Source organism: Cenococcum geophilum (genome assembly GCF_001692895.1).
Source record: "Cenococcum geophilum 1.58 unplaced genomic scaffold K441scaffold_45, whole genome shotgun sequence".
Taxonomy (NCBI): domain Eukaryota; kingdom Fungi; phylum Ascomycota; class Dothideomycetes; order Gloniales; family Gloniaceae; genus Cenococcum; species Cenococcum geophilum.
The window spans coordinates 843,792-856,099 of record NW_027137603.1 but is presented as its reverse complement, the minus strand read 5'-3'; the positions used below and the strand labels follow the sequence as shown (position 1 = coordinate 856,099).

The window sequence follows — 12,308 nt, the reverse complement described above, 5'->3', positions numbered from 1 at the left end:
GATACACGACCAGCTAGACTTAATACTCTGGGAATTGTTTTAGGGAGATTTTAAGGACTTTACGGTTGATATCTTTACAAAAATCCACTTATACTAGCTTTAGAAACTACATAACTATTTAAATATTAAAGGAGTATGGGTTAATACCAACCATAAATGAGGCAAATTACTCCCTTAATCTTTATATGATATAGTATAAGAAGAGGACCAAATGGAATAGACTAGAGAAGAAATAAACGCACTTAAGAAAAAGTTTAGTACTAATATTAAGTTAAGAAGTATTAAGTATTATAAGATATACGGAACTTTAGAGAAGTACTAAGTAAGATATTCCTTAGTGCCTATGCTTTCCACTATACCTTAATCTATAATTACCTCTACCTTTATACTATCTGTTATGCCTTAACCTATAATAATATAATAACTTTACGGACAACCTATGGATAAGGAGAACCGCCCTGTTACTGTGACTGGCTATAGTAAAGAAATTGCGAATGTAGCTAAGATATATACGGAAGAGTAGAAATATGGTGGCATAAACGAAAGCCTTAACTATAAATTAATAATATTCTATAATATCTGTAACTAAGCGGACGTACCCCAAGAAGCTTACCTTAAGGTATTCCTTACTATGCTAAAAGGATTAGCTTTAGACTACTTTTATATAAATTAATTATTTTACCTACTATTTACCAAAGCTTGCGAGCACCTTTGGAATTTCTTTAAAGGACTAGGATTTCAACGTAAGAACCTAGATAAGTAGAATACCATTATACTTATAATAGTAATAGCAGGAAATACAGATAAGTCTATAAGTAAATGCCTCCAATTATTAATCTATAGACTCTATTAACTATAGTATAGCTTTAGACCTACCTTATAAACCATAAACTTCCTTTATAATAAAATCGTTACTTCTTACTAGGGAATACCAGTATGTAGATATGCAGTCTCTGACCTACTGGATAACTTTAGAGCCCTTATTAATAAACTCCAATCGTCTATTATAGTATACGAGAAAGAGCATGCGGAGAAGATATAAGCTTTCTTTACGGACCGACGATTCTATAAAAGAGATAACAACTATAACTGTAATAACTGTAGTAACCGCAGCAACCCCCCGTATAACCGCAACCGATAGAAACTACGCTGCTTTGTATATAATAAGGAAGGATATTGCTTATAGAAACATACTAAGGAGGAGTAAGAAGATTTTAAGACTAAGTTTAAAGATAAGTTTAAGAACCACTTCTAGGAACGAATAAAGCAATATATTATGGACTATGAAGGCAATGACGACGAGGACAATGACTTAGATAATGAGATCACCGACGTATTTAACGCCCTAGTAGTTAATATAAACCCTAGCACTCTATTAGATAAGGACAACTAGACTATAGTATACTATACTTTATACGGTAAGATCGAACCAGATAATGTAACCACTATAGCTTTAGAACTAGCTAATAGAGCATGTAGCCACGCAGTTACAACTATTAACACTACGATAGATGTATCCCCTACTAATACAGACCCGTTTGCGTATAATACAACCTTACACTATACCTCTATAAAGTTTATGGGTATAATAATTGACACTAGAGCCTCTAAATGTTCCACAGCAGGATATAGCCAATTTCTTGCGCTTTAGAAGATTGATAAAGTACAGTTAAATGAGTCCATGAGAGGTATAGTTAGTGTATAGTTTGGAATAGGCTCTACATCTTCTATTGGTTCTATTAAGGTAGCTACACTAATAGGTATAGTAGAGTTTCACGTTGTTAAAGTTGATACCCCTTTCCTGCTTTGCTTAGCAGATATGGATAAATTATAAGTGTACTTTAACAACCTAAAGAATATCCTAATAACCCCCTTAAAGACCGTACCAGTCGTACGCTAATTTGGACACCTATTTTTACTATAGGACACTTTATTGCACGTGTTTATTACAGAGTCTTTTAACCAAAACCTATGCTATTTAACTGATGTAGAATTGCGACGCCTACACCGACGCTTTGGACATCCGTTAGTACAGCGACTTAAGAGAATATTAGACCGCGTAGGCTATGAAAACGATGCTAATCGCAAGACCCTTAAGCATATTACCCGTTACTGCTTATACTGTTAAAAGCACGGAAAGTCACTAGGCAGATTCAGATTTACCTTAAAGGACGACGTTAATTTTAACTACTGCATTATTGTTAATATTATGTATATTAATAGCAAGCCCGTACTTTATATTATCAATAAAGGCACCTAATTTTAAATAGGTAGATAGCTATAGAATATTAGCGCTAAATATACATGGGATATATTATAAGTGTGCTGGATCGACATATACCTAGGCCCCCTAGATATAATTGCATATAATATAGGAAAGAACTTTATTAGTAGAGAGTTTAAGTAATACGCGGTTAACATGGGCACTACTATAAAGAGCGTACCGGTTGAAGCTTACAACTTAATTAGCATGGTAGAGCGTTACTACGGCCCCTTACGACGCATATACTATATTATTACTTCCGAGATACTAGAAATTGATAAGGATATAGCACTGTAAATGGCCTTTAAAGCAATTAATGACTCCGCAGGACCAGACGGCCTAATACCTACACTATTAGTATTTGGAGCGTACCCCCGAATAATAGAGTCCGATGCACCTTTACCTATAGTGATATAGCGTGCAATTGCATTTAAGAAAGCTATAGAGGAAGTGAAGAAGATATAAGCGGAACGCTAAGTCGCAGACGCACTTAACATGCGTAATGGCCTTAGCACTACCGTAATTTACAACTTACCCCTTAACTCTTTAGTACTAGTCTGGAGAGAAGGCAATATAGGATAACCTAGATACTAGACAGGACTATACGACCTACTAAATATTAAAGGAGAATTGTATATTATTAACCTACCTAGCGGCCCTATAAAGTTCTATAGTACTGCTATTAAACTATACTTAATAGACCCTAAACATACTTAAGTTGAAGATATTTAAGTTAACGGTACCCAAGTTGATAATATTCAAGTTAACGGCACCTAAGTTAACAACATTTAAGCTGACGAAACCGTTTCTATATAGAAACTGTCCCTTACTAGAACTAAAGAAATATAACCACCTCGCTAAGGAAGAGGAAGACCCCACAAGTACCCTACTTACGTTAATACCGCCAATATTACTGTATTCTTGCAAGAGGATAGCAACTATAAGTAGTTTAAGACGTCTCGCTAAAAGGAAATTACAGGACTAATTAAAAAGGGCGTATTTAAGATAATTAACCCTTAAGACGTACCCGCAGGAGCCAGAATCTTTAACTCACAATTTATAGATAAGATTAAGAACCCCGGCACTGATAAAGCCTTTAAGAAATTGAGACTCGTTATCTAAGCATATAATAATCTTAAAAAAGGTACCGTACTAACCTAGTTACTTACCATTTAATAAGTTAGCCAACGCCTTATCCTATGCATCGTAGTAATATTATAAGGTAATGGCACATAGCTATACCTACGAGATATCTCCTAGGCGTATGTTTAGTCTCTTATAAAGCTAAATTAAGACTTCTATATCTAACTACCTTATAAGTTAGGAAACTAACTAGGTATTGAAAAGAACTTAATTTTAAAGGTAATTAAGCCTCTATACGGCGTTCTAGAAGTAGGCAATTACTAGTTTACGACCTACTATAATTATTATACTAAGGAGTTGGATATAAACTTATTAATATATAACCCTTACCTCTTATAGAGCAACACTCCCAACTACTTTGGTATCGTTGGCCTTTAAACTAATAACACCCTTTTCCTGGCTAATACCACCTTTGCAGACGTAGAGCAATAATATCTAGAAAAGGCTTACTTTCTCGCAAAAGAGCGTAAGCAACTTACGGTTAAGCAGTCACTTAAATTCAACGGATGTATTATTTAACTCTCTTAGGAAGGCAATATTATAATAACCTAGGAACGCTAGTATAAGAACCTAAACATAGTTTACCTTAGTAAAATAGCTATAACTATAAGCTTAAGAGGCATTGTCTGTGATGTACTAACTATAAAGGAATAATACGTTGTATAACGTGCTAGAGGTGTATATATTACCTCTATATGCCAACCTAAAGCCTCTTTTAACCTCTCCTTTGCTGCCTAGGTAATTAACCCTAAAAAGAATAACATTATAGCACTTAATAAACGACTACTATGGTAAATCGATAACCCAGTGAGAGGCCTTATGTACGTTAAGCTGGACATTAATATACTACGCCTACTTATGTTTACGGACACCTTATTTATAAATAATAAGGACTTCTTATCGCAAATAGGCTATATCCTGGTATTGGCAGATATAATAAATAAGGCCAATATTGTGTATTGGTCCTTAATTAAGTGTAAAAGAGTTACTAGGAGTGTACTAGTATCTAAACTCTACGCAATGGCCTATGGATTTGACATTGGAGCCGTAATTAAGGTAATAGTTAAATAGATCTTATAGATCGAACTTTTACTTATCCTCTGCACTAACTTAAGATTACTCTATAACTGCCTTATTAAATTAGGTACTACGTAAGAGAAACAACTTATAATAGATATTATATATCTTCGCTAGTTATACGAGCGTAAAGAGATTACGGAAGTTAAGTGGATTAATAGTAATAGTAACCCTACTAACTTAATGACCAAAAGCAAGGCATCTACGGCTCTTAAGAAGTTAATTAATACTAATTACTTAAAACTACAGACTATTAAGTGGGTAGAACGGAAGGATATTTAATAAAGAAGGGAGATTTAATATAAGGAAGTTAAAAGTAATTATATGTTAAAGTATACTTACTTTTATAAAAGAAGTTCTATTGGTTTTCTAGCATTTTAGAGAGTTGCCAGTGTTGGTATAATATTCTACAATATTCGGTATATTGCGGCGACATTGCCGCAATATGCCGCATATTGCCGTTCTGCTGCCCTACTCTACTATTAGCTCGACCACTACTAGCGCCTTAGCAATTGGCTCTATATACACTTCCCCTTTTTATAGAATAGAACGAAAAGAATCTAACTACACACTGCACTGCATGTATACTACGTCTATTGCACTGTGTTAAAGTATCCCGATAATAATATTTGCGAATATTAAATATAGTTACTATATAACTAATTTACTTTTCCTATTTACTATCTCTTATATTTAGTATATATTAGATATAGATAGCGCTTTAAGGTAATTCTTTAGTAGGTACTAGAATCTAGTAAAACTGCTAAAAACCCGCCTTAGCGCGACTACTATAGTTAGAGATATCTAATTGCTTTAAGATAAATCCTTAGTAGATTTAAGTGCTAAGTACTAGCAAAACTGCTAAGAACTAGCCCTAGAGTGACCTTATAGCCCTGCGCCTCCCAATTATACGGTAAAAATTTAATATCCCTTCACGTGACTGCGATAGATGGATATACGCGTTGTTTTGATTCTAGTGTTTGCGCACGGACCATCTACTCTGAGGACCCCATCGTGTTAAGGGATAAGACCTTAATCGAGAGCTATCCACGCCTCCTTACAAGCCTTAATTAGGCGCTCTAAATCCTTCTTGCTTTACCCTATCTGTTCGAGCTATAGATAAGGCTTAAGAACCTTCCCTTTTAGTGCTAATTAAAGGTGCTTAAGTCTTGGCGCTGTACCGGCTAAAAAGATCCAGCGCCACCAACAGGCTGCAGGCAACATTGAAACCTCTATCTAATTTCTCATTTTCAAACTTCATACTTGCACATCGCAGGAGTAGCCGACGCGTCTCCGCGTCCGTACGTTCGTTTGTCTTCTTTTACTAGGCTACGCTTGTTCACAATGGCAAGCAACGAGAGCATCCAAATGCGTCCGCTTCCAGACGCTACACATGAAGGCGTAAACACTCACAAAGACGAAGTAACACATGCACCCTCACTAATAGGGGCAAGTCAAGAAGCATGCCCTCCAAATCCTGAGCAGGATGCCGCAGCCCCGAAGTACCCTTCGGGCATTAGATTCTGGCTTGCTGTCACGACTCTCTGTCTTGGGATATTTCTCATTACGCTGGTGCGTCAAGCTCGCGCCTCCTGCTAATGCTAGACTCCTGATATTAACACTCCCAACCTCTCCCCAGGATAGCACCATTATTGCCACTGCCACCCCCTTCATCTCGGATGAGTTCCATTCACTCAAGGACGTCGGATGGTACGCCAGTATCTACCTCATGGCCATCTGCATGTCCCAACTCCCATTTGGCAAGTTGAGTGCGCGTTACCCGATTCGGTGGATCTACAGCGCCTCCATGCTTCTCTTTCTAGTCGGCTCCGCTGTCTGCGGCTCCGCGCCTAACTCTCCAGCCCTCATTGCTGGCCGCGCTATTGCCGGATTCGGATGCTCCGGCCTTCTGGTCGGCGCCTTTTCTCTCGTTCCCTTCCTCGCCCCAACCCCGAAACGCCCCATTCTTCTCAGCTTTATGTCGGTCGCCCGTGCACTGGCTGCGACCTGCGGTCCCTTGGTAGGTGGAGCACTTACCCAACGGGTCTCGTGGCGTTGGAACTTCTATATCAATCTACCCCTCGGTGTTTTCATCGAAGCCGCCTTCCTCCTCTCTGTCCGCCCGCCGAAGCGCGAAACCGAGGCCTTCACCTCGTGGGCGGACTTCTTGCAGACGCTCGATCTTGTCGGCCTCGCGGCCCTGGCGCCGTCGGTCGTCTGCCTCCTCTTGGCGCTGCAGTGGGGAGGAATCCACTATCCGTGGGGGGACGCTCGCATCATCGCGTTGCTGGTTCTCTGTGGCGTCCTAGGTCTAATCTTTGTTGCTATCGAAATCCGGCAGGGCGCCAAAGCAATGCTCCCGGCTCGCATCTTCACCCAGCGAACCATCGTATCTGCGTCCCTTTTCGCCTTGTGTACAACTGGAGCTATCTTCGTCCTCACTTACTACCTTCCGGTGTAAGACCCTTTTCCGCCATCTTCGATCCATACTGACTGTAGGCTTGTAGATGGTTCCAAGGAGTCAAAGGGGCAACACCAATCCAGTCAGGAGTATACACCCTTCCATGGGTTATTACGAGTACTATCACTCTTTCTGCAGGCGGAGCACTTATCTCTAAGCTGGGCTATGCTGACGCTTTTATGCTTGCTGGATCCGTCTTCTGCACTATAGGATCCGGCCTCTTCACCACGTTCAATACAGACACGAGTGACGGCAAATGGATCGGCTATCAAATCATATTTGCCATAGGGGCGAGCCTCTCCGGCGTAACTCCCATTATGGTTGCACAGAAGGCCCTCCCCCTTCAAGACATTCCCATTGGCTCCAGTTTGGTTATGTTTACCCAGACAATCGGTGGGTGAGTCTTCGGAACACCGCAGTTCTAAGTAGCAGATGGAGTACTGATGTAATTCATACATTACAGTTCAATCTTCGTTTCCGTGGCGCAAGCGCTCTTTACGAACAATCTAGCCTACAGCTTGCAACGTCTCGGAATAGCTGGCTTCGACGCGAGTACAGTCTCGAACGGTGGTATCACAACCATTACACAGGGTTTGTCTGAAGATGTCAAGAGGATGGTGCTGCGCGTTGTCAACGACGCCCTAACGAAGTCATGGCAGCTTCCCGTAGTCCTGAGCTGCGTCTCCATCATTGGCGCCCTAGCGGTGGAGCACCGCAAGATGGAAAAGGTCAATTAGTCTGGATTGGCAGCAGTGGCCAGAGGAAAATTCTAGCAAACTTGTAAGACGTGAAAAGGGTTGTGTATTTATTCTCAATTGCAAGGATCTTGCGGAAGTACGCATACAGAAGGCACCTTACCTCCCACGAACGAAAGTGACCTAAATTCTGGTCTTGATCTCGCGAGATTTCTCGTACTAGAAACTTCTGCGAGCGATAGAGCCTTTGGCATGTTAGTGACTTGGCCCTTATACATTAAATTGCCTGAAGTACTGTATTATTAGCTTTACGCGTCAATTCTGGTGCATTGGAAAACATGGGAGGACACTGCCCTGCATATCCATGGAGGTTACTGGGGCCTGGCAGCTTTGTGCTGCAAGCCAATCTGAATCCTTGGGGCGACGAAGAGGAGGTCGGCTGTTTCCCTTTCAGGACACATCCGGGCTCTGCTGTGTTCAAACGCAAGCAGACCGACTTTGGTTTAGATCATCGACACCTGATCGCCTCAATCTGGAATTTTCAGTCAACTCTAGTAGTTCGCATTGGTACGCTCCGCTTCTCTGCATTATACTAACCCGAAAACTTCCCCGAACCGTTCACTTTCATTCCCCAGTGATTGCTCGACGACCCCGATTGGAAGCCGCAATACTTTCTGGGCTTCGGCAGAGGCTCCCGCATCTACTTGGGCATGAATTAAGTACCACGGGAGTGTCTACTGTCCGTTGTCTAACATGTCCCAATCTTGTATATGCCGAGCGCTGCCTGAGCGTAGCCCGCATCCTGACCCGTTTTGACGTGATGCTGTACGAGACGGTGAGGGAACGAGACGTCGATGTGGTCCGTGATTGTATTATTTGACTCCCGGGCCCAGACGGCCCCACTACCTCAACAACTATGACTTCTAATCTGATTCACATCACTCTCGGCCCCCTAGACCACAGGCATGGTAGCCAATGAGTCCTTCTATACTGGTTGAGTGACATCGTTGGGTACGACCGAGGATACGCCAGTCTATAAACATGGACTAGAAGGGCTAATAGCCCAAATGTAATGACATAAAGGCGCATCGTCACGATGGAGTCAAGTCAAAATGTGTCTAGTAATCAAAGTCCGAAGACTAATAAGTGGCTTTATCCGCTGAATTGGAGTCTTGACGAAGAAGCTACCCCGGTTGTATTAGTTGGCTTTGAAAAGCTGAGCTTCTGCAGACGGTGTGTCTCAGCCCAAGAATCAAGACTTGTCAGTTGACCATGTCATATTGTACTTAATCTCCGTTTCTTCGGATAATGCCATAACGCGTAAAATATTACGGCGTGGCTTGGCGGGGTGGAGACTCTGGCGAAACCCCGGGTTATCGGGAGCACGGGCCCCACACCTAAATTGATAGGGATACAAGTGCCGCCTACTAGGAAGCGACGAGTGTATTATCAACGGCCCGGCTGAAGTCATCATTGCGAGGTTGCCCACGGTAAGGCCCATATGCCGGACTTGCCCTGCAGCGCAGCATCCTAAGTAAACACGATACTAGGTTCAGAATTGCAACCTGGCCCACAGTCGCAGAAGGGTGGTCATTGTCTCATCAGTGCGGACATCTCCGAAAACAGGGCGGGCTTTATGAGGCACTTCACACAAATGCACACTGAGCGCGGCCTTTTCGCCGAGAGGTTCCCATGCCCAGAATGTCTGCGCCAGGATGTACTAGTTTGCGTATAGATTCTCTGCAGGAGAGACCATTGACGGTTAAAGGAGTTGTAGGCCGGCCGAGATGCGACAGCGATCGAGCCAGAGTTATCATTCATATCATTGGCTGTGGCAGTGTTTGCGGATAATCCTAATGGATGGTCTTTGCGCTTTTTCATAAATGATAGGGAACGAGACATGGTTTCCAAATCTAAAGCCTTGGTTCAGGCAGTAGAGCAGCGAACCTTGGCTTCGGTGCCGCCCCACTTCGTCGCGGCTGTGCCCGCCATCCGCATCTTGGCCGAGCAGGGACCTCCCAAGCGCTGCTCATGCACATCATTCGCAGCTCGAACCTCCGATTGCAGGAGTATTGATCCCTAGGCGACGCCTTACCCAACATGCAATGGCTCACGTTCAAGCCGCCCGCCCTGAAACCTACCGCAACGACTCTATCACGGTGGACATAGTTGATGAACTGAATGATATTGAATGAATGAATGAATCTATCGAATCTAACTACGAGGAATATAGGCCTTGATATAGGCCTATATCTACGGGGTCCGGGGTGACTACTACGGATACCGAAGTGGTTGCTGCGAAGACCGAAAAAGAAGGGACTCTGCTTATGTAAGCAGGAAACGCATGTAACGTGTTCCACCACCTAACCGGCCACACCACCAAACCGGCCACCCCAAAAGCCCACCAAAAATTGGAAAAACTGCGCCTTAATATCTTAACAACGGCTTAATAATAAATTCCAAAATTTTATAATTAGCCTTTTATACCTATTTTAAACCTTTTATTATATTTAAAAAGTAATCTATTAAGTAGCTCTAGAGATATTGTAATTTGGCTTAAAATTAGGGGCTAAAACCCAATATCTTAATAACGGCCATGCTTATTACGCTAGAATTTTATTAAGAGTCTTAATATAGGCATAAAAGGCTAATTATTAAATTTTAGAATTTATTATTAAGCCATTATTAAGATATTAAAGTGCAGTTTTTTCAATTTTTGGTGGGCTTTTGGGGTGGCCGGTTTAGTAGTGTAGCCGGTTAGGTGGTGGAACACGTTAGAGGACTCCTTTAGTACTATCGTTATACCCCCTAGTGCTCTACCAAAACAGAAGCAGATCCTTCCTAAATTAGTGTTGAACTTATTTATATATAACAGAAATACCTTCTAATCCTCTAAGTGTCCTATAGGTCCTATTTAACCTCTCCCTAAGCTGTAATTGATCACCTATTATAAGCTCTCTACATCGTTCCCATCCCCTATTTAAAAGTAATTAGCATTAGTTAGAATTGTTAAATAGCGTACCCTCTAAGGTTTTGCCAACCTGTATATAATTTCCTACTTAAATTTAGTGTCTATATCGTATTAAATAAGGCCTAGCTACTTAACAAAGTTCCTAAACTAAGTTATTAATAGTAGCTTCGTAAGACCGTCTGCTACTATACTGCTCGTAGAAATATGCTATAGGTAAATTATACCGCTTTAAACCTTATTATAAATATAGTGCTAATATAGCTTAAAGTGCTTAGTACGCGCGTAGTAGTTGTCGCTTTTTACAAGGCTTATAGCTAGTTAATTATCGCTATATAAATATATCGGTAGTAAATCCTTTTTAGTATAGCCTAAATTAGTAAATAATTAACGGAGCTATAAGGCTTTCTTGGCCGCATGCGTTATCGCTATATACTTAGCCTTTATAGTAAAGGTTATAAGAATTAACTTCTTACTTAACTTGTGTAAAACTGGGCCACTTACTAGCTTATAGATATAGCTAGAAGTTAACTTCCTATTAACCGTATCTATAAACGCTGTATTACTATAGCTATGTAGTTATAGGTTAGGTATATTACCTAGTGCGCTTTCGCTATACTCCCTATTATAATTAGGCGTAGTATAGTCCGTAGCTAACGCCTTAGCGAAGGCTTTTAGAGGTAGCTGCTGCCCTTAGGGTAAGACAAACTCTATACCTAAGTTAATTGTCCCTATATAGTAGGCAAGTATCTATATCGCGGCGTCTATATATAGTTTGGTAGGGTTATATAGGAACTAATAGAGCTTCCCTATAGCCTAGGCTATATTGGGCTAAGTCCAATTATATAGATATAGTAGAGAGCCTATTAGCAATTAATACCGTTTTACCAGCTCCTACGGAGTTTAATCCTTAGGTTTATATAGCTTAAAGTTTATTACAAAGGGGTTGTCACAGTACGTGCGGACTGTCAAGGTACGATGTACGAGGTGACTGTATATGATTGACAAACGATGTCGTGTGAGGATCTATGTAGGAGGTGAGGTGGTATATATACACGTCGCTTAGGGGTCAGGTCCGTGCTCATGCATACGCGTAGCTATAACAACGCCGTCAGGTCAGTGCCGTGACAGTACATCCCTCCCCAACAAAGGCGAGCTCCTGTGAGCCAAGTGACGGCAGTAAAAAACACAGAGGTAAAAAAAAATAGACCATATATCCTCATCCTTCCAGTCCTCAAGGTTCTCGTCCTTCCAGTCCTTAAAGGTCCTCGTCCTTACAGTCCTCGGACCCTCCTACCTATATCCCTTACTACATCGCTCTCCGCTAGTGGCTCGTCTCGAGCACTAAATAAAGCCAAAGGCGAAGGGGTAAAACAGAGGAGACGAAAAAAAAATTGTAACCGCGGGGCGTATTGCGGATATTGACTCTCGAAAGGCTCGGGGTGCGGAGATCGAGGTTAAGGCGTAGACTCAAAAGGCTCGGAGTGCGGAGATCGAAGGTATAGATTCGACAGGCTCGGAAGGGATAGTTACAGGAGAATCGCAGGTTTAATAGATAACGTAGGATTCGTCTGATATCTTGTCTAGCTAAACTAGAGGAAAATAATACTTGGAATCATACAGGTGGCTGAGACGGTGTACTATAGTCTCTATGCTATAAGTTCGAGACTAGAATAGGAACATAGCCGGAGGGTGTCTTAT

The 12,308-nt window shown here is 41.5% G+C and overlaps 2 protein-coding genes across 2 annotated transcripts; both read left to right on the top strand.

Annotated features, from left to right (window-relative positions):
- Positions 1-5,851: 5,851 nt before the first annotated feature.
- Positions 5,852-7,681, top strand: K441DRAFT_578425 (MFS general substrate transporter; the record flags this gene model as incomplete). Its single annotated transcript, XM_067644290.1, has 4 exons — positions 5,852-6,055; positions 6,123-6,940; positions 6,991-7,341; positions 7,408-7,681. 4 exons carry the CDS (start codon positions 5,852-5,854, stop codon positions 7,679-7,681), a joined length of 1,647 nt encoding a protein of 548 aa, XP_067500256.1.
- Positions 7,682-11,595: 3,914 nt separating this feature from the next.
- K441DRAFT_665708 (uncharacterized protein) lies at positions 11,596-11,955 on the top strand (the record flags this gene model as incomplete). The annotated part of the gene is made up of 3 exons (XM_067649539.1): positions 11,596-11,717; positions 11,759-11,786; positions 11,816-11,955. Exons 1-3 carry the CDS (start codon positions 11,691-11,693, stop codon positions 11,953-11,955), a joined length of 195 nt encoding a protein of 64 aa, XP_067500255.1. The 5' UTR covers positions 11,596-11,690.
- Positions 11,956-12,308: the final 353 nt, after the last annotated feature.